Below are 23,317 nucleotides of genomic sequence, written 5' to 3'. Positions count from 1 at the left end.
TATTAATATCAGAAATTAGTGGTGCATATTTGTTACATTTTCTGGAGTGGGCGGCATCGATGCCAGTTTCGAAAGGGACGGTAAGTTCAAAAATGAGGAGCTTCTTTAAGTTTTTCCAATAAATGCATAAATCTGGTATTAAGTTAGTTGGTAAGCATTCAGGGGGAATTGTAGTATAGTGAAAATGCTGGGTGCTGGCTCCGAGGTCGGATAGGACTTCAGGGATACAAGTAGCGTTACAAAAACCTTTCTTAAGAGTCTTAACAATATGATTAAGGATGTTATTGTGCCTCCATGTAAGGCGCCCCTGGTCCAGGGACCTTTGACAAAAATTAAGAACGTGATTAAGAGTTTCCTTAACTATAGAAGTAAATAAATGTCTTTTGAAAAAAATGAAATACACATCCCGACACTTTGAAGAGTATGAATAGGCCTACAATTTGATATTACTTATTCATTCATTTGTCAGTGTTAAATTTAACACCATGATATGTAACATTGTTTGTGTTAACAAGTTTGACACCATTTAAATGCCACGATGGAGCAATGAATGGTGTTTTACCAAATGTAGTGCAGGATTTTTTACAAGGGTTAAATTGCAACCCATGGGGCCTAATTTAACGATCAGAAACATTTATTAACTTTGTATAATAGTTGTGGTTAGGCTAGCAATCTACTTCTATTGATGACAATACCAAATTCCATTATTTATTTATTATAAAGCTTGTCTACTAAATCTTCATAAAAGATTTTAAATATAAAAGGTGAAGATAAACCCCTGCCTTGTTCCATTTTTCATATAACTAGTTTTACCTGAGTTATTATTCCATCTCACTTTAATAGGAGTATACAGTCTGCGAAATGTTGTTGTTCTAAAACTCCATGAAACACTTCCAAAAGATGGCTATTTTGTAATTAGGGCTGTCAAGGGTTCCACCTACACTCCAGGGGCGGATTTCTTCCCCACCCCCTTTCTTTATGGAAAGTCTAAAAAAAAAAGAAAGAAAGGAAGAAAGAAAGAAAGAAAGAAAGAAAAAAATAATAATCTCCAAAGACCCTCAAATGTTATTTTCTGGCGTCTACAAAACAAATATTTCGCGGGTGTTTCTCTTGGTCCGCCTCTGCCCACTTTGTTTTGTTCAAGGAAGACAAATCCACTAAGAAACAATAGATATTTTATCAATATCCCTATCAATATACTTTAAAATGCTGTGTAATGTTATTGATACACCAGGAAATAACGACATACGGTGGTACAAGGAACTGAAGCAGATCCACGCACATCATCGCTTCGTTTTACAGGGCAGACTTGAAAACATATTTCTAAAATTGTAGCCCTATGAATGCAACATAAAAGCGCTAGTTAGCAAAATGGAGCAGCCAGCTCCTGGTAGGTCACCAGAGGGAGAATGTTCACAAATATCTTACCTTCCTTCGTTTGAAATCAGTATTTTGGTAGTGGATGTAAGTGTATATCGGTGACTATACACCTTTCGGTTATGTTGCTATAATTGTATGGATCCTTTGTTGAGAACTACTATTATAACGTACAAAATCACAACGTTCAAACACTTCGTGAACCACAATAGTGTTTTCTATAGGGTGTTTTCAAAACATGACTATTGGGGGGCATGCAACGATGCTTTTTAACGCGCAGTGATGTGTGCAATTTATGTCATCTTGTAACATTTCTTTCTTTTTCAAAGAGTGTGCACTGCACATTAGTTGGGTCATTTCTGGCAATGCTGTGACCGGGAGAGGCAAACTTCGTTTTCTCAGTGGATTTGTCGTCTTCGATGGTTGAATAAAAGAAATCGGAGTGTCCCTCGCGAAATTGTGGGCGGCCGAACCCGTGAGAACCTGCTTTCGATCGCAGAAAGGTTACTGTACTCGATCGTCGTGAAGACTAACTTAATTATGACACTGAGGGCAGTCCAGCTACCGACTGGGAGAAATATTTTTAGCAACGAACATTAATCTTTGACAGATTGCGTGATTAAAAAAAAGTGTCCCTCTCTCCCGCATTTAACCTAGACTTAGGTGCTAGTGAACGAACTTATCTAGTCTGGCATATGTACTGATAAATTATTAAATTAAATTTTGAATGTAGGCTGAAAATAAGACAAAGCGAATATGTATTAAATGACCTAAAGAGTGAATTCACTCTTTAGGTAATTTAATACATATTCTCTTTCATTATGAGAGTGAAAAATCAAGCGATATTTGTTCAACTTATGAAAATAAGACAATGTTCAGTGGCGGATTCAAGGGTGGGCAGCCAGCCCTCCCGCTCCCTCCCCCCACCTCTTCTAAATTTTCAAAATTATAAATATTTTGAGGAAAAAAAGAAAATTATATTCAAAGTTGTAAGTTTAAGAATGCCAAATCCGGCCAATCCAAATCCAATGGTGCCATCGTAAATTTTCTTACATGACCAATCCGCAATATTATCTATTATTAGCTCTATCTATACCTTGGTTACCTTTTGTATTCATGTGTTTGATACAATAAAGCATGTTCAAATGTTATAGCTTGAGGATTTGTATGCTGTCATAAATACATGTAGCCTATGTTCTCACACGGCTGCTAACGGTTAGCAGGATCCGGATCCTGCTAACCGTTAGCTGCCGTGCGCCCATACGAGAAAATCCCGATCCGGATACCAAAAATATTAGCTCTATCTATACATTGGTTACCTTTTGTATTCATGTGTTTGATAAAATAAAGCATGTTCAAATGTTATAGCTTGAGGATTTGTATGCTGTCATAAATACGGAATTTAAAGAAACTCACATGTACCACTCTCTTGTTAATACCGAAATACAGAAGGCTTTTTTGAAAGGTGTAAATGGATGTGTAGAACATAATCAAGTTTTGCATGAAATAATTCACCATGCTAAATTTAAATCACGTACTGCTCATATTACCTTCTTCGACCTTGAAGACGCTTTCGGCTCTGTTCCCCATTCTTTAATTGAATTCACTCTAGAGAGGTGTAATATTGATCCAAATATTAAGACCTATATTACTAACCCCTACTCCTGCTTAAGTGGTAAGGTTACTACCAAGCTTTGGTCATCTAATGAATTTAGATTCAGGAAAGGTATCTTTCAAGGAGACCCTTTATCTCCCATCATATTTATTCTTTGCTTTGAACCAATCTTGCAATTCTTAGAACAGGAGCTTTCCCACGGTTATAATTTGGAAGGGACCAAAATTATATCCACGCCATTTGCAGATGATTTCTGCCTTATTACTGGCAATAAAAGAACACATCAAAGACTTATTTCCAAAATTATCACACTAATCAAATCAATGGGTTTAAAGCTTAAGCCTAAAAAATGTCGATCCCTCTCCATTGTCCGTGGGAGAACTTCTAAAATTAACTACACTCTGGGCGCTGATATTATTCCAACAATTGAGAATGATTCACACAAATTTTTGGCTCTATTATCACCTTTAATAACACAGATCTGGATGTCTTTCAGTACCTATATACGTTAATCGAGAAAAACATTAATAAGATAGACAATTCTTTAATCAGATCCGAGTTCAAGATCAGAGTTTACTCGCAATATTTTCTTCCCAGTTTAAAATATCATATTACAGTTAATGACATTTGTGCTTCTCATCTAGTTAAGATCGACGCTCTCTGTAACAGATATTTAAAGAAGTGGTTTGGGCTACCCCATCCTGGGACGTTATCATTTATTCATATGCCCAAAGGAATCAACATTCCCCGAGTATCTGATCTATATAAGGAATGCCACTTGGTGGCTCATATTTCAACTAGGTTTAAAGGAGGTGATACTGTTAACCACTGTCTTAATACTCGTCTTGAGCGTGAGATTAACTGGACAAGGAAAAAATCAAATGCCACTGACTGTGAATCTAGGCTGAAAGACATCCAGAACTCTGACCCCAACCTTAATCTTAATCAGATAAAAAATATCGCAAAAAATAACCTTAGAGAGTAAATACAAAATTTTTGGGACCTCCATGTTAGGGGGCTCCTGGTCCAGGGAAGGTTCTTTGAACTGCTTTCCCTCCAAGACACATGTCATCATTGGAAAAGTATTATTTTTAATTTGCCAAGGGGGGTCCTTAAATTTTTGGTCAATGCTCTTGGGTTAATCTACATAGATGGGGAAAATCCAACTCTGTAAAATGCAGTTCATGTGGTAACCGGGAAACTCTTAATCACGTTCTTAATTTTTGTCAAAGATCCCTGGACCAGGGGCGCCTTACATGGAGGCACAATAACATCTTCAATCATATTGTTAAGACTCTTAAGAAAGGTTTTTGTAACGCTACTTGTATCCCTGAAGTCCTATCCGACCTCGGAGCCAGCACCCAGCATTTTCACTATACTACCATTCCCCCTGAATGCTTACCAACTAACTTAATACCAGATTTATGCATTTATTGGAAAAACTTAAAGAAGCTCCTCATTTTTGAACTTACCGTTTCTTTCGAAACTGGCATCGATGCCGCCCACTCCAGAAAATGTAACAAATATGCACCACTAATTTCTGATATTATAGATGCTGGCTTCGAGGTTGAACTCGTCTGTTTCGAAGTAGGCTCCAGAGGATACATTTCCCCTGATAATATTAAAAGTTTAAAGAAAATCCACAAATTGTGCAATAATTCAATTTTATTTAAACAACTTCGAGACGATATCTCCAAAATTGCAATTGTTTCCTCTTTTACTATATACTATGCCAAAGATCAACATCTAGATGTGTATAAGAGACAAATCCGCCTCTTTTTGAACTGACAATTTAATTGAATGCAGTCTCCCTTAATTTGATGATAGGCCGGCCTCTATTTTTATACTTTTATATATTGGTATATTTTGTGTCTTAATGTTTTTTTATGTCAACTCATTTAGCCTTGCGTGCTCCCAGTTTTGGGACACTGTTCTGTGCTCTTTATTTGTTTCCTGTATTGTTTTTATGCAATAAAGTGATTTTATATATGATCAAATCACTGGCCAATAAGAAACTGGAAATTGTAAACGCGTACGTGTGATTGGTTGATGATAAAAACGCGCTCAACTTGCTAACCGATAGCGCTTGCTAACCGTCAGCGGTATCCGGATACTTCTAACGGTTAACGCTAACCGATCGGGTGTTCTCACGCAGGTGTTAACGGTTAACGCTAACGGTTAGCTCCCGATTCGGATACTAGGGCTCTCGTGAGAACCAGGCTACAAAAAAAAAACAAGTCTAATGTGGGATTCGAATTTTGAAATGAACATCTGGATGTAAAATATTCATCCTATGCGCTACACCTGTTTTATTAGTGGCAATTACCTGTGTTAATTAGTTACTACTATATTGAATATTTTGTTTATTGGAGAATACAGTATAGAACCCATATTAAGTTGGTAGGCCTAATTCTTGTTTAATTCGGTAGCATTATGAAGTACAATTTTCTATTATTGTGAGGACCGGGATTGGAAGATTGAGTACGGTGTCGTTTGCATCGTTAGGCCTATGGTTAACCTGTAAGTCAAGATGGCCGATTATCTATTGAATTGCAGTATCGTTGTATATGTAAGATTGATAATTGTGACTCATAGGCCTATGATTATTATATCTTTGATAATGTGTTGAGGGGAGCTAGGGAGATTTGACGAATTTTGGTAATTTTTTATTAGTTATTTGACAGGCATCAAACTACCGTAATGACTTCATGTAGGCCCTATGTTTTTTAATGTCGAAATTCCAGAACCGATTTTTTTTTCAACTAACTTATTTTAAAATCCGTTTTACATTTTATATTATTAAAAAAGAAACACCGTATAACATTACAATACTATCCTCCCATCATGGCGAAATCCAGGTTTTTCATAATCCATGTGAATGTGAATTATTAACAACAAAATTACGAACAAGAATGTCTTATTGTACATTGTAAGGCCATCAATTTGTGACAATATTATACTACGATGAATTAAGAAAAACACAATGTCACCGTACAAGCTTATATTTCAAAATGAAGTTATAAATTGTGGAAATTTTGCCTGAAATCTGTAAACCATGAGGTTGTTCCCCGATCAAGATGTATTCCAAGCATCATGAGGACATCCAAACGAGCATTTGTCATAGGAGAACGTAAACCATTTTAATTAGTCCCATTGAACAGGGGTGGATCCAGAATTTTTCAAACTGGGGGAGGGGCATTTGTATTTTTTTTTTTCATTTCAATACATAACATTAATATGCACTGACATTTTAAAATATAATGTCAAAACGCTGTTTTGACACTAGACACTGTTCTGCTGACTTACGTTCCAAACAATTAATTCATTGTTAAGAAGAATCAATATATGTTGTTTCATGGGCTTAATTCAATGTGAAAAGTAGTATATATGGTAGTCGGATAACTTACAATAAAACGGCATATGAATTTGTCATTATATTATTATTATTATTATTATTATTATTATTATTATTATTGTTATTGTTGTTGTTGATGTTGTTGTTGTTGTGGTTGTTGTTGTTTTTGTCATTATTCTGATGGAAAGTTCACACAAACGGTACAATAGGTCAATGAAGGCGATATGGTTGCTAAACGAACAGACATGTAAAAAAAATTTTTTTTTAATTTTTTTTATTCCCTGACGGAATGTATTCGTCTTCCGCAACGGGGAGGGGTGCTAGGTTTCCCCGACGAGGGGGCTATAGCCCCCTCAGCCCCCCTCTGGCGCCATCACTGTTTATTAAATTAACTATTAATCTAAATTTGAGATTCTATTCGTGTGAAAGTGCACGACCAATCTACATAATATTATCTCAGGCATAGATAAGATCTGCACTGACGATAATTCTAAGAGCTTGGATCTTGATATGAAAATAAGTGCCCAAGGGTTTGTTAACTTATGCTGCCGTGAAGTGATAGTCTTGGGCTTAATTATTAAAGTAATGACTGATAATATTGATATTGATGATATTAATAATAATAATTACAATAAAGATAAAATAGTTGATATTAATAGTCAAATTAATATAATTTTTATTTTAGGCCTATTGTAAAATATGATGATGATAGTGAACCAACTCACTTTTTAATATCTAAATACTAAACTACGCCAAAGCGCTCAGATGTTATTTTTCCATTTTGTTGGGGTGGTCTTGAGGAGGGGAATTTTTCCGTCCCAATACACATAATACAGTGACGGATCCAGAAATTCGAAATAAAGGGCCAGGGGAGTGGTTACACAGGTGGAGCGACTCTAGACCACGGTTGATGTAAACATTATGATTATGGCACCTCTAGATGGCCGGAAAATGCACTTTTAGACTTAAAGTTGGACATGAATTTCTTTTTTTACAAATTGTGTGGCTTCTGAGTACGTATTGAAATATGATATTTTCTTCTAACCATTACGATTATTTTTTAGATCTGAAGCAACCTAGAAGGGATTTTTACGAATTTGGGTGAATTTTATTAGTTTGCCGGAAAGTAGAGAAACTTTGCTGAGGTGGGAGTGTGGATCTCCTGTCGAGAAAAACTCGGACTATGTAAATAACGCTCTCTGGGGGTAAATGTGGGTGGGAGGTGTGGAAAATTATATTCGTTGTCCGGGCCAATAATAAAATTGCTTCCTGCATACTTCACTATGATGATGATATGGAGACTGGAGGAAATGTAGTGATGGGCGGCGGCACGGTATGGGTGTGGAATTAATGCGAGCAAAGCGAGCTCATGCTGGGGCCTAGAAACCACAAAATTCCCCCTCCCCTGTTCTGCAGGGGTGAAGGACCCGAAAGTATAGTGGATCTGTCTGTTGTACTGAAAGACTGGTACCTGGAGGGAGATGAATGAAATTGGAAGTGCTGTCATGCATAGCAAGCTAGGAATGCTCCCCCAGAAAAAAGAACGCTTCGTGTTCAGAGTGCAATTTGAGTATGTATTGTTCCGAGGGCTTTACAATACAACCGATCTGAAATATTACTGGCCTAAGTGTGTAGTTAAACTGTAAATGTAGGTTTCCCCCACCCAATGAAAGACCACATTTAGGACCAGGGTTCCCATGGTCTTTTACAGCTTTGGTCTCAAATTAGAATAATAAAGATTAAGGACATTTGTGAATTTGGGACCACATAAAAGTGGACTTTAATTAAAAGTGGTCTCTGATTGGAGGGTCTATAATTTGAGAGAAACCTATATTTTAAGATCCTTTTAAATCACAGAAAATCACAAATTTTCTATTCAGACATTTTCGACTGTCATGAAAAATTGGTGGCGCGGGTTCGTACAATAGCCCTGGAAAATTACATTTTACTTGCTAAATAATGCAGTACTATATATTTTCACTGTTTTTGGGTTCAGTATTGTTTTTTTTTTTAATTCTTTTTCCACTTCAAACGCTGTATGATTTGAAATTTACATGCCATTCCTCTCGTTGCTTTTCACGCGTACCGTATTAATTTTCAGTCTCTCAGTGCTCGGTGGTCATTTTTAACTTTCTATATAGATGTATGAAATTCCAGCTTTTTTAGGAGTGTGTTTTAAGCTCTATGTCTACAATTAGGCTATATCAACTTCTAAAAAGACCTGTTTATTTTTTCATAGCGTTCGTTAATAGTAATAGGCCTAGTTAAAATTATATAGGTTTTTGCTTTAGGCCTACTGTGATTTTTAAATAACAAAGTAATTACAATAATATTATGTCACGTGTCTTTCAATAGGGTTATAAGAATCAGCTCGCACATTAACTGCCTTGTGATTAACTATATATTGTGACAAATCAAAATACAAAACTCAAGTGTAGTTTAAAGGTAAACACGCCGCCGATTTAATTATATTCATTTTTTAATTAATATTTTTACAATGCAACAAATCATTACAAGGGAGAGTTGAAATTCGCCCTGACCTTCGCCATGGCGAACGGCGCGAAGGTCTGGATCCGTGCCTGAATAATGTATGATATATGTACTACAGTGGATGTCGGTGTCATATGCTGTTGTTTTGGGTCGGGGTGCTAGGTCGAGGATCCTATGGGTAGTGATGGGCCCCTAGAGTTTGGGAACGCATAGGCGTTTGCTTCGATCGATCGATCGATCGAGCGCGTATTGTCTTTACGACGAGCTTGTCTTAACGGTGATGGATATGTCCATTACAGTACAGTGCGTAAATAGAGTTGTTCATTACGTGGATGGAACTGTCTTTATAGGATGCATTTCTCTTACTGTGATTGGATGTTTTTATTGCTTTTCGGGTCATTTGTGCCTTAGTGGAGTACCGTAAAGCTTCTACCACAGGATGCATAGTTCGTTAAGGGTTAGTATGCTGTTCATTACGACCTCAGTGGAGTAACCCCTACCCCACAATGCAGTTCGTTTAGGGTAGTGACGTCTCAACCCCATAATGCATAGTTACTATTGCAGTGTATTTTTTGTTTCTGTATTTGTTGGGATATTGGCAAAAGATGGCAATTGTAACAATAAAAGAAATTGAATTGATTTGTCCTTACGACGACGTGTTGTCTATTTTGACCATAATGGCCGTCCATAGCATGTGGCATGTGGCATGTTCCCCAAAAAGGTGAGGGGGGGGGGAGGGAGAGTAGGAGAATAACCCATTATTTGCAGCGTCATTGTTCTGAATTGCGTATGGGCGTGGTCCGTGACTACCTAGAGCAGCTGTAAATAGGTGCTTCATGGTAGATACACGGTTCACATTATTTAACGACTGGGGATGAAATTAACCATAACATCGGGGTAACCCCCCCACCCCAGGGGCGGATCTAGGGGTGAATAGGGCGGCAAGCCACCCCCTCCCACTTCGGTGGCCTCGAAAAAAAAATGGTCACGCGTCTTGTGTGTGTGCTTTTCATGTATACATGTTACATGCAGTAGGCTACTCTCGTAAAACATACACTTTCTATTTAAGCTTAACTTCTTTTCAGATGTCATCCAAGAGCGTCTAGCAGTCTACTAATTCCAAAAAATCTCAAATGGCAGGGGGTGCTTCTCCCTAAGCCAATGATCAAGGGGGACACGTCCCCAAATATTGTTAAGGGGTGGGGGTTGGTCGCAATCTAATAATTTCATAAGTCAAGAAGATGCCTAGAAAATTGTTGAGATTTACTGCATAAATGACCCTGGTACTCTATCTCTGCCCACAAACATCTGAATTACTTATAACACACGACTAGAGTGCACGTGCCTTTGTTATAATTTGAGAAGTATGAGAAAAAGAATGTAGGCCTAAATTAAATACATCAAAGACAATGTTTTTAATATTTATTTTCTATAGTACATCACACATAGATATCTATGGTTGTCGAAAATCGCTGATAAAACATCATGAGAAGTTTGTTGGCGCTTCATTTTGATTACTGTATTATTATAATGGTGATGTGATGACGATGAAGTTTACTATATAAAAGTGTCATTTCCAGTCTCTCCAGTCAATCTAGAGCTACTATCCTAAAATTGTCGGTATTATGTTTAGCTGTCTAAAGAGTTACTAAAATATCGGCCTACCGATCTTCTAATTCGCGCACTGAAAATTTGTCAATCCATCATTTAATTTATACTTATATTATATATAATATAATTAATTTATACTCATATATATAATATAATAATAATTATATGCATGTTAACATTTTATCTCTTAGTACTACTATTATCTTATGGCATATAGTGATGAATGGTAACACTGTGGTATTTTTTTTTGTATGGCTAAAGCGGCACCACTCAGTAAAATGTACATCATTCGGTACCGTATTGTGTCAATTGTTAATTGTAATTCTCAATCATGACTCGCCAATACATTCTTACTTATCACTCAAACATGGCCTACGTAAGAATCTGGATATAAAGTTATTATAAAAGTAATATTAATAAGTACCGTACTGGAAGACCAGTGCAAAACAGTTAAACTACGTTAGGTGTGCAAATCGTAAACTATACTACTCTGCTTGCCAAATGTTCAAGCAAAGAATGGCTAACAACAACATGCATTTATATAAATTTACATATCATATACCATTACAGTATATATTATATACCATATATTACATTATATAACATATAGCATATAGGCCTATCATATATTTTATATTATATAGGCTAATACCATATATTATATATCATATACCATGTACTTTATATTATATATCGTATACCATATATTCAATTATATCATATACCAGATGTTGACTATCAAAATGTTGGAACTTGTAGTAATGTGCAATAATGATGTAGCATGATATTGACTGTTAACCATTCGTGAGCCATCATTTAAATCATTAGAACCATGTAGCAGATAATGCTCGCTGCGATCATAATCATAGACGAAGTGATCGTTCCTAAAACGAAATATGAAAAGAAAACAAAAATCATTATTCTAAGAAGCATATACTTGATACTTTAAAACACCATTATTTTTCTCAGTTCCCTAGCTCTACATTATTCATTTCTCTTTACAAATTCTTCTCCGATCTGCCCCCTCTTTTTCACTTGATTGTATTCAGCTTTAATCACACTAGTCCCAGTTCCTACAACATTTATTTCTCCATTTACCCCTCTTTCTTCACTTCACCACTCTCTTTTTCACTCGATGCAGTACCCACCCAGTCTTAATCACACTAGTCCAGTCTGTAACATAATTTTGCTCGATAAGGTTTGCTAAAGGTTAATTTTAGGATAGTTTGTTTCTTGGGTCTTAACATTCCGTACAAGAGTTTTGTGAATTGCTAATATAAGTTCATTCCATTTTTATCAATATAACTTTCGTACATCCGTTCTCACTCGCTTGGATTAAAAATTAAGTAGAATTTGTAACAAACCTGCACCATTATCGGGATCGTCATCATCATTGTCTTGACAATTGCTTCTGTCAAAGAGCAAATTCTCCGAACGGATATCAACGTAGTATTCAGTCAATTCTACCACGACGGTTGCTCTGTAAAAATTGAAATGCGTGTAATACGTGTACGGCAGATTGTCCGAAGATAAATACGTGGTTTAGTAATACACACACACGCGAGCACACACACACACACACACACAAACACACATTATAAGCAGTCTACCTCACAATAGTATTGTTTATATTTTACTGTACACAACTTGCAACATCCAATCTTGTGCCCTCAGTAAAGCTATATATATATATATATGATCGTGCACATTGTATAGCGGCGCAGGGGTGGCGCCAGCGGAGGGCCGGGGAGGGGAGTGGGGCCGGGGGCAGGGCCCCCATCAGAGAGAGCTGTGCCCTCACCGTCGGGGAGACCATTTTCGTTTACTATTGTTTATACAGTATACAACTTGCAACAACCAATCTTGTGCCTCAGTAAAATACCCCCTTCGGGGATAGCTCCCCCGCCCCCCGGTCGGGGAGGAAAAGCACAATTATGTGTGTTTTCTACATATTAGTAGACTCTAACATCAATTAAATTTGAAACCTCTAAATTGTCAAACTTTTCGGGGGCTTCGCCCCTTGGGCCACTTTTTTCTAAGGCTTTTAATCGAAGCTTAACCACCTCCACTTTGCTTTCGTCGGGGAAATCTTACCCTTTCCTCGGGGAAGTCGCCCTTCCCCTCCCCCCCCCACCGTTGGGCAAATCCTGGCGCCACCCCTGAGCGCCTCTATCCATCAAACAAGATGCTCATGATGCTTGATGTGTGGACTATTGTGCGTTCGGTGACTTTCTACCACGTTTAAGGCCTGTTTATACTTCAACGATAACGATAACGAGAAGTTTTTACACTAGGAAGATTCGATAACGATATATCGTGTATAATAAAATATTTTAACAAATCAAATCAGATGACGTCATAATCATGGAAAAACGATAAAATCGTTGCTACTACTACGATTTTAATGTTTTTTCATGATTATGACGTCATCTGATTTGATTTGTCAAAATATGTTGTTATCGCATAACTGATAAAATCGTTATCAAATCGTTCAAGTGTAAAAACTTCTCTTATTTCTTATATTTTCTATATGAACAATTGCTTTTTAGTTTTTTTATCGTTATCGTTATCGTTGAAGTATAAACAGGCCTTTATGGTGTTTCTACCACTTTTATGTGTCTGTGTCACGCGTTACCAGCGCCTCTCGTTGTCAGGACCAGCCACCCGGTATCCCCTATGCTCGTCTCGAATGATGTACTGGCACTGAGCCAATTTTGGACAGTGGGTCATTCGGTTTATACATTCATTCATTCATTTATTTATAAATCTCCATTAGGAGAGACGATAAAATATGTACAGAGTCAATAAAATTATATACAGTATATTACAATAAAATAGTCCTTATTTGAGAAAACTTGTTCTACAACCAGAGCCATAGACGAATCTATATATTATGATAATGTTAGTGGAAGCCATACCTAAATGCTACAGGCCCAATGTCATCACAACCTGCGCTGTATGTCCACTGTGCACTGGCCGAGGCTCTGTTATCTTTGCTAGTGTGACCCCAGGCGCTCTGCAAAATAGAAATACAAGAATACATTTTTGATAATCATAGTTCACCAATTTAACATATTTGATGTTTTGGATTGAAGACTGCCGATACTTTCTACTTTCTTTCAATATCCTATTCTATATCTATTATCCTAATATCATACCTAGTGTATCCTATCTTCGCATCCCCTGTTTGTTTTACTACAATACGGTAAATTCATTATACAGGCTCCAAACAGGGAACAAGAGGTTTGTATTGGAACAATGCCGAAAACTTTTCATTTCTCCTGTTATAGATAGGCCTATCAGATAAAGAATGCATTTAAAGTTTATTATTGGCCTTTTTGGTGAATATTAGTAGGCCTAATATAATTCTAAGGAGGTTTAGGTGGTCAACAAAGTTAAAAACCAGCACCATTTAAGGTGTGCTGATGTTATGGTTTTTGTTTCTCGAGTTATTGTTAATGATTTTAATTTTAGGGGTAAAGTTATATTAACTTATTTTCGAAGTATACAGTAATACGAATTTACTGCACGATATAATATAGGCCAATGCCTATGAGAAGCTAAGTGTGTCTACAACCACGCATGCTACAACACAAATCCCAATCAAGATTACCCCCAATTATTAACACAGCAAAGTTTTCAGTTCATGAACCCCCCATCCCACCAATATAAAAGGAACGTGTCCAGCCTGGGCCAAAGTTTAAATCGAATCATGATGTCACAAGTAAAACTATTATTAAGTAATTCAGCTTACATTGGCATTGCTGGAACAGGTCAATCCACCAGTGTTGGAGCTAAACGAAGAGAATGTTCCGATGGCGCTGTTCGTAGCAAAGTCTGCATCGGAAACTCGAGCTTGTACAAACAGTCCCTCGAACGTCGTGCTGCCTGGGCTTTGAATAGTGACTAAAGTTTTACAAAAAAAATAAATAAACGGACGATGTTGAAGTACTTATTTCTTTTTCAAAATGTAATCACGTGATGACGACATAGGCTACACATCCATGTTAGGCCTATCGGTTATTATGGATACCCTCTATACTACCGCTACTTGAAGCAGTTTGTTTATTCCCCCCCACCCCCTTTTAACTTCTTACTGTGATTTTTCATTTCGCTTCTCTGTCGCTGCTTCTCTTAATTTCTATTCAAGGCCTATATTAATAATATAATAACCCTAATAATAATTATAACCTCACTATGCATCATTTATTGAGTGCTTTTGTTTCTATTCTCTTTATAGTATTTCTTTGTTCGATTGTCAGATTTTAATCAAAACATGGTATACTACCTGTTATTGCGTTATCTTTTGTGAAGTTGGTGCTGCTAACTGATATCTCGAATGGAGGGCTGCCGGTTGTCGGACTACTGCTACCGTGCTGTGGAGTCATACTGGCGCACAAACTTGGAAAGTCTCCAACCGGAGGACCAGATGGAAAACCACATACCAGGCCCATCAACATTACAAGGACACAAGTTGCCAATTGCATACTCATTGTCTTATTATTTGAAAATAAATGAAATAGAAACATTAGGTTTAATAAGATTTAAATAGAGAGCTAAAATAATTAAAATTAGTATTAGTCCATTAGGCATACTACATACTGTAGTTACCAAGTCTTACGGCAAGACTCCTGAATTGAAAAGAAAAAAGGAAAATATTCCCATTATTTCATTTCATCTTTTATTTCAGAATTTCATATCCATAGAATAACAAACTAAAAAACATGATTTATTTAAAGGGGGCCTAGCTTTAATGAACCGCCTGAACCTGTGGAAGTTACGCACTGCTAGGCAATTTTAACTTATAATGTGCGGTATTATATAAAGATAAATACTATCATTCTAGATTTTTACTTATTCATTGCTTTATTAGATTATTTTGTAAGGGGGCGGGGCCCTTGTAGATCGGGGCCCCTGGAGCTTGAGGGCCCAGTTTCGACGAACCTGTTGAACCTGCGGTAGTGCCGCCACTGATATCCTGGTGCCATATTTCCAAAAATAGACTCGATCTTCAAGCTAATTTTAAATCTTGTGGATGCATTTGAGGGGAGGGGTAGCGGCTCCACAGTTGTCTTTGTCTATTTCCGGCCGGACATGACATTCAGAGTTGTTCACTAACCATGGTGGGGGTTGAGGTGGATATGCTCTCAGACCCCGCTAAATTTAAAATCCAGTATCCGTGATTAGAAGTAGCGGGTCAGTTTAAAAACAAATTTTAGTACCCCATTCATTCTCCCATCCCTAGCTCTTACTGCAAAGGCCGATCCGTTTTCCGACGGATGATTCTCATCATTCACAGCTAGTGGCCTATTAATTTCAAAAACTAGCCTTTTCAACAAAAAATGCACAAAAAGACAAAAAGAGAGATGAACTTATGAAAATACATTTGTTAATGTTAAAGTTCAATTTTTCAAATTTTAGAGTATTTCTTGTTAAAAAACTCAAATTTGATTTTATTTTAAAATCTGGTCTTAAATTGGAGGAATTTTTCACTTGGTACTTCCATAAAGTTGGTCTCGGTCTCGTAGAGGGCGTCTCATAATTACAGTTCGCCCTCCAATTCGAGACCGCCTTTGGGACCTGAAAATTTGGGGTGGTCTCGGGGTTGGTCTCCAATTAGTGGGAGCTTTGTGTTAAAAGTTAAAGATTGTTATTTGGGTCTTTGGAAAAGTGGTCTCGAATTACAGGGTCTCGGAATTAGAGGGGTCTCGAGTTGGGGTGGGGGGTGCACTTAGAGGGTGAGATCAGTGTTAAAAGAGAGGTGGTTAGTTGGTATACTTTAAAACAGCGGTCTCGTATTAGAGAGGTTTCGGAATTAGAGAGGTTTCGGAATTAGAGGGTCTGTATTATTATTAAAAGCTATTGAAGCTTACAATAATCAAAATTAGGCCTATGTATTATAATAGGCTAATAGGCATTTCTATTGAACTCCGACTGTCTGCTGATAACTTTTGAAGAAGCCCACGTGTAGTATCTATTCCACTTGACAAGGTTAATTTCATGGTGCACCGACCAGCTAGGTGTGTGCCGCTTATTCAACTGTGTAATTCCGAATAAAAATAGATTAAAAAAAAAAAACACACAATTGTTAAGTAATAAGGTTTAGAAAATGGCAGACGATAGTTATGCGCAGTTGAAACTACTACTTATATTTACACAGAGGCGGCTGCTTCTTATCGAGTCCATACGCGAGTTTATCTCTGTTAGCCTATGTCTATTTAATTCTAAAAATTCGACGTGTTGTCATTGATTTACGGGGTTTTTTTCTTTAAAAATGCAAGTCATTGAGACTCAATTCCATTTGTCATAATACAAGTATTGTATGCATAGGCTTTGGTTTCTGATTCATCAATTTGAATTAATCACTTCAGGTATATGAGATCTCTACCACCATAATACCACTAGACTACTACAGTATTTGTTATTTGTATTGAGTATTGTATATATTATATATATATTATATATATATATATATTAAATTTCTTTGATAATTTATATATAATTGTATATATATATATATATAATAAAAATAAAAATATATATATATTTATTTTTATTTCATTTATTTTTTATTTAAAACATCTTTAGGCAGGATAACATATACAGGCGAGATCTTACCGCTGTTTTACAATATGGTCCTGCAAACACATAGTACAATAACAACAACAACAAGTAACCAGCACAGTACAACAACAAAAAAAACAACAGTTAAAACTTTGGTGGAAAACCATCCCCCGCCGGACACCAACCAGGTACTTCTGAGTCAAGGTTTCGGGGTCAGGAATTACGGCTCAAGGTTATGCTTAAATACAACTTAACTACAATATGGTAAAAACTATCCCACGCCGGACACCAACCCGGTATTTCTGAGTCAAGGTTTCGGGGCTGGGATTACAAGGTAGGACAAATACTGTACAATTACTTAAATAGATAAAATTAGTAGAAACTATCCCCCGGTATTTCTGAGTCAAGGTTTCGGGGCTGGGATCACAATTTTTATCTTAACTACTACAAACCTAACTAAACAATACATTATCCCGGTACTTCTGGGTCAAAGTTTCGGAGCCGGGATTTAAATGTTAAAAATATAGACCAAGAAAATATAAAAGGAAATGAACTATAAGCTTATCGGTACCACTCATTAAATGTACATCATTCGGTACCATATTTTGTCACATTCTTAAACTTATAAGTATCAATGACCATGGAAGAGTAATGATCTACTGTTATGGATAGGTATAAAGGGTATGAAAGAACAAATATGACCGAAAAAGTAATCATAGAACACACTCAGTACTATCAATTCTGTGCAAAAATATCCATATATATTATGTTGCTTTATGTCTACAACTATTAGACAATCAATTTAAGAGATGTCTGTGAAGTACAGTACTGGCTAATTTCGAACTTCCTATTATGTATCATACTTATATGCCTGTTATATTTTATGTTATATAAAGTCCTAAGAAAATGTATTAATTAGTAAACACTGTGGACTTAAATATGGTATTAAGCATTGAGTTATAAAGTAATGTGAAATAATCTGGTAGGATTATAGTGATAGTAGATAAACGTAACAGCACGGGTGGCGCCAGCAGGGCGTGTGGGGCCAGAGTCGCCCGTCGGGGAGAAGCACGATTAGTCGGGGAGAAAAAAAAACTATATGTATTTTGTACGTTAGGCTAGTAAACCGTAAAATCGATTAAATAAGCCCTTGAAACCCCTAAATTGTCAAAATTGTCGGGGGCTTTGACCTCTGCACCTCGAAACATTTTAAGCGAAGGCTTGACCACGCCCACTTTCCTCCTGTCGACCTGATCGGGGAATCGCCACCCCCCCCCCCCCCATCAATCGCCCCCCCCCCCCCCCCCATCTCTCTATCTCAATCTCACCCTTCTCTATTTCGTTTGGTATTGTACCAAGTTTAAATTTTTATTTTATTTATTTATTTTTTATATATTTTTTATTCATTTGTCTATTTTTTTTTATCATTTCTGTTAATTAGGTCTAAGTATTAGTATTTACATATTAAGTGAATTTTTGTTGGCAATTCATTTACATGTATACTTGTATATTCATTTATATTTTAAAGTTCTCAATTAATTCAACATCTAAGTCTTTAAGTTTCAATATAGTATAATAGTTTGTTGTAGTATTAATGCTTACCTGCTATAAATTGTATTGATCTGTATAGGGAGGTTATGGGCTTAAGCCCGCTCAGCAACCCTTGCTTGCTTTGTTTTGTTTGTTTCACTTACTTGATTGCATTGTGTATGTAATCCATATTGCAAGTGAAAAAATTTGATTTGATTTGATTTTGAAGTGGAATTATTTATTACATTGAGACGATTATTAATAACCATTGAAATATGCACCTATGTTTTTGTTTTGTTTATTTATTTGCAAGGTTAGTAAACAGGAGGCAAATGTCTCAGTGTGATCGAATTGTGTATTTCTATTTTTTATTTCAATCTCATTTGTTTTGTATTTATTTTGATATGGACATTTTCTGAAACAACAAGAAATTAAATTGAAAAATTGACTTACTTCATTGAGTATTAAAATAGAGTGATACGGCTAATCCTAATCAAGAGAGGATATTATAAGAATAAGAAAAGTATTAAGTCAAGATATACATTTTGCATTAAAAGAAATCAATTGGTGCCAATTGTGTGCATAATAGATAATAGACTGTCTTAAGATTGCAAACAGGCAGTTCTCTACGGGTGCATCAATCGGGGCTGTTTGAATCAAAGTCTTCATCATTAACTCGAGCTTGTACAAACATAGTACCTTTGAACACTCTGTTACTTGGGCTTCCAACAGTAACTATAGAGATAGAAAGAGAAAGTTTGAGGAGGATAAGGAAAAACAATAATGCTGTGTGACAGTAATTCGCTTTAAACTCTGTTAACATGACTATGTGGATTATTTAATAATTAACAGACTTAATTATTTTCAGGACGTCTACCATGACGTACCACGAAACAGACCCTTATGGATGGTCAGACTAGCTGCTCCTTGAGTGTGGCGCCTCTGCTTGATACAGGTTATAGTGACATTGATCTCCGTTTATCATCATTGAAGTATTTTAACATGTCACCCCCAGTTTCAATCTCTATTATTTGTATTGTGTCTGCTTTCAATCGCTTTACCATTTCCCTATTAATGAGATGTGAAAACTGAGCTTGTTATCGGGTCGCCATTGGTGAAGTTTCGACAACTGATTGAAATTACAAAAGACGGGTTCGCTGATAGGGTTCCACACCTTGTTTTGGTATCATAAATTGACACAGCTCAGTTACCGCTCCAACTGGAGGACCACTCCGAACGACTAGCCTAAATAAGCCTACCAGGTCTATTACCATTACAAGTACACAGATTAGGCTATTAATTGCATATTCATTGTCCTATTATACGAAAATAAATAGAAAATTAATGTTTATACTGTAGTCCTATACTCTTGAATATAAAACTTATTTAGATATGTTACCAGTATACCGTATTCAATCAATCATATATAGCACCAATATCCATAATGTAAGCTATCTGTTCAGGCGCTCAGAATAATATGCGATTGAGAAATGGTGCGTTTTCAAGCTTTTCCTGAATCTGTATATTGGTGATAATTTAATAATGCAGCGGTGCAGCGCTGGAAAATGATGGCGACCAAAGGAATTGAGTTTCCATCTTGGTACGTTCAGAAGGTGTCTATGTGAAAGGTGTCTATGTGAAGACATGAATGTAGGCCTATATAAATTGGTAATACTAATATTTATTTTTACACTATAGAGAGGGTGGTCATTCTATTTCATTCTAGTCGGCTAATATCATAATCCCTCTTAAATAAATAAGTAATGTGATGTTTTATAATCTGTCTGCTAGTAGGCTTAGTGTGTGGAGATGATTTTAGTCATGAGAAAATTCTTTTTCTCTCACAGGAACACTGGAACTGGAAGGCAAGCATCTTACCACCAAACTACTGTACATCTCCACTATAGTTACCAAGTCTCAAGGACTATCAAGTCCTTTTCACGGATCTGTCTATAGCAATTTATAATGCGCTCACAGTATTTCCATTGCGTCAAACGATATCTTTAATATATAATCTTCCACCATTTTTGTGTAATATCATTTTATGTAATATAAAAAAAAAAACAGTAGGGCTTAGGCCTATCTAAAAGGGGGTAAAAGTTATATGATAATATATGATTATGAAGAATTTGTATGTTAATTGATAAGAAAGCTAAATAATTTTAACTTCGAATTTAATTTTGTGTTCAAGCGGCATTCCAGACTTAACAGCGGTTCTTATCAATTGAAATTAACTTTTCCAAGGTGGATCACTACTTAGTTTTACCAGGGAGTTGTTATTTAATAACAAGTCCCTGGTTTTACTAATTTGTACATTAAGGAGAATAAACAAAGCTCGATAAAGCCTTCAGAATATTAGGTCTACCATTGTGCATCCGGATTATCATAAGCGACGATAAGCTAAAAAAAAAATCCTTGACATACACTCACGCACTTTGAGCTCTTAGATATTTAAAATCACAATGATACTATTCTATTAAATGTATTTCCATCACCATCATTTTAAGGTCAAAGCAGTCAATTCGTCTCTTATATGAACCGATGCTTGTCAAGATGAATGGAATGGTCCTACCTAATACTTATTTGGTTAATTCTAAAACCATTCTATTACAAAATGAAGGTGGCGTGCGATTACTCAGCTCCGGTCGGCGAATCACTTCTAACACGATTGATAAGGTCACATATTGCAAAATGGTATTATGGTGGTACAGTATTACTGGTAGGCATAATGCATCTAGAAATGTACATTGTATATTCCACGATAGGGCTTGCCACGCCTTGATGTCGTACCGCTGTTATGCTTTAAGCGTGTTACGGGGAGCCCTCTCGCTTTAAAGGTAGACCTCTCCTTTGAGAGGAGCTGCGATTAGTGAGTGGGCGAGCGGGCGGCGATTTTATTTTTTTCGTAAGAAAGTTTGGTAAAATTTCATAAATTATTCATAACTCTTCTTATAGACCATGTTTTGGCATGCGCTTCTTTCAAGTCTGTGCCAGGCCATGGCGTTAGACTATTAGTTGCTCTGTATATTATCGCGATAGGACTTAGTTTTCAGCCTTTGTATGGGCCTTGTATTTGAATCAATGCAAAAATAAACGCATTAGCATAAATTTACTAAACGGCACACAAAATTACGTGATGATAAACGTCAGACAGAAAGAGGTGGAAGAGTTGAAGAAGGGTGGGCATACCACTGTACAGTGGACCGAGGGAAACTCCACTGTCGTAGACTTCTCTCCATGCTGATACGAATAATGATAGATAGCAATAGCGGATCTAGGGGGTGAATAGTGTGGCTAGCCTTGAGTTCCCATAGGCTAGCCAAACTTTCCTATTTGTGGGCAGGTCTACGTCAAAAACAAAGGTTTGTACCCCAGGCTACCCCAACCCTTTGGAAATTTGCTGTATTTCGCATGCTAAATCCCCTCACATAACCTTCTCTCCCTTCCCCAAGAAAAGACAGTAACAATTCAAAATAGACAATTAAAAAGAACTCAGAGCATCAGTATTTTTTTAATTCAATCAATGTAAATAATATCCTAATTTTAATATCCTATTTATTTATAAGAAACTTAGAAATGTTACTTAAATAACTGTACGAACTAAACGTTAAAGAGCGTCCACATACGTTGAGTAATCAATATCTGAATACTATCTGCATTTAAACACAATGGTATTTCCTTATTGCATAGACCTATCAGTTCTAATATGAATTAAAATGTAGCTCTATGATGATATTTAGTAGTAGGTAATCAACATGATATTAGAAAATCCAACTAGTACGCAAGAAGAACAGCTACAATGATGCTTGAAGCAATTGTAAAAAATGATGAAATGATGAACCCTGAAAAGACAAAAACAAAATAGTTGTTATATTTGAAATGTTTATATAAAGAAAAAGAATAATTATAAACTTATTATTATCTTAACTTGTATTTTTATTGTTAGCAATTAAGGGAGGTTTAAACAGGCCTATCGTTCCAGCTCAGACTTTGCATATTCAATTTGCAAAATTACGATTTTTGTAGTAAAAAATCTGTAAATTATTTGATTTGGCTTTCGAATCTGCAACTTATTGCATTCTGAGCAACGCAATTTCCAGCTTCTGGATAATAAATTTAATCTGTACCCGTATCTGTTGGTAGCTTCGGTGGTTCTTAATCTGTATCAGATAAATACAGTTCATTTTGTGCAGATTTGCAGGCTTTTACTAGAAAAATCCTTAAGCCTTGTCTAGACTCAACTTTTCTTTGACAAAAAAGTGTTGTATGCCTATATTTAGTCAGGCTATGCCTATATATGGTCATGATGTGATGTTATCATGACCATATTTAGGCATGTCACATGTTTTGTCAGATAAAATTTGATAGTCTGGACAGGACGTAACGGTTCACAACGACGAATATAAAAACGGTTGTTAATGAGTATCATTGAAGAAATAGGTTCAGTAATACTGTAACTATGTGTATAATAAAGCCACATGAAATAAAAGCTATAATGAAATCGATGCCATTGGATTCTAGAAAACAAACAACACGGATTTGAACTAGAACTTGCTAAACAAAGACGTAAGTCTGAGCTTAGTAGAGCCTACTCTGTTGACCTACCTGCTCCTCCTCCTGCTACACACATTTGTTTATCAAATCTTAAATTTTCCGTGACAATGTCAGTCCAGTATCTAGTTGGTGGGTTGCCTTGAACCACTGTTATCCTGAAGACAGAGAAACCATATTGTTATCTATTCCAACAAAGGCAATGCAAAGGGTAAAGGTAGGAG

At 36.3% G+C, this 23,317-nt stretch overlaps 3 protein-coding genes across 4 annotated transcripts in view; all 3 read right to left on the bottom strand.

Moving 5' to 3' along the window:
• The window catches only part of LOC117101923, an 8,034-nt gene extending 6,522 nt beyond the window's left edge, over positions 1-1,512 (bottom strand). The window contains exon 1 of the mRNA XM_033242036.1: positions 1,429-1,512. The gene's annotated coding sequence lies outside the window, so the exon portion shown is untranslated. The remainder of the gene's footprint in view (positions 1-1,428) is intronic.
• Positions 1,513-10,688: 9,176 nt separating this feature from the next.
• Positions 10,689-14,979, bottom strand: LOC117101917 (putative defense protein). The gene is made up of 5 exons (XM_033242030.1): positions 14,737-14,979; positions 14,203-14,354; positions 13,367-13,464; positions 11,813-11,928; positions 10,689-11,332 (listed from the first exon to the last, which is right to left on the bottom strand). The coding sequence occupies exons 1-5, from the start codon at positions 14,975-14,977 to the stop codon at positions 11,265-11,267; spliced, it is 675 nt and encodes a 224-aa protein (XP_033097921.1). The 5' UTR covers positions 14,978-14,979; the 3' UTR covers positions 10,689-11,264.
• A 7,055-nt stretch (positions 14,980-22,034) lies between these two features.
• LOC117101836 (putative defense protein 2) overlaps positions 22,035-23,317 on the bottom strand; it is a 14,166-nt gene continuing 12,883 nt past the window's right edge. For both annotated transcript variants that reach the window (XM_033241939.1, XM_033241938.1), the window contains exons 5-6: positions 23,148-23,251; positions 22,035-22,384 (exon numbers count right to left, since the gene is read on the bottom strand). In XM_033241939.1, the coding sequence (XP_033097830.1) occupies positions 22,317-22,384; positions 23,148-23,251 (172 nt within the window). In that variant the 3' untranslated portion in view covers positions 22,035-22,316. The remainder of the gene's footprint in view (positions 22,385-23,147; positions 23,252-23,317) is intronic.

This window comes from Anneissia japonica, unplaced genomic scaffold (assembly GCF_011630105.1).
Source record: "Anneissia japonica isolate Jap-2015-1 unplaced genomic scaffold, ASM1163010v1 scaffold4988_len2956909_cov206, whole genome shotgun sequence".
Classification (NCBI taxonomy): Eukaryota; Metazoa; Echinodermata; class Crinoidea; order Comatulida; family Comatulidae; genus Anneissia; species Anneissia japonica.
Note: the sequence above shows the minus strand (reverse complement) of the source record. Positions and strands in the feature narration are given on the sequence as shown.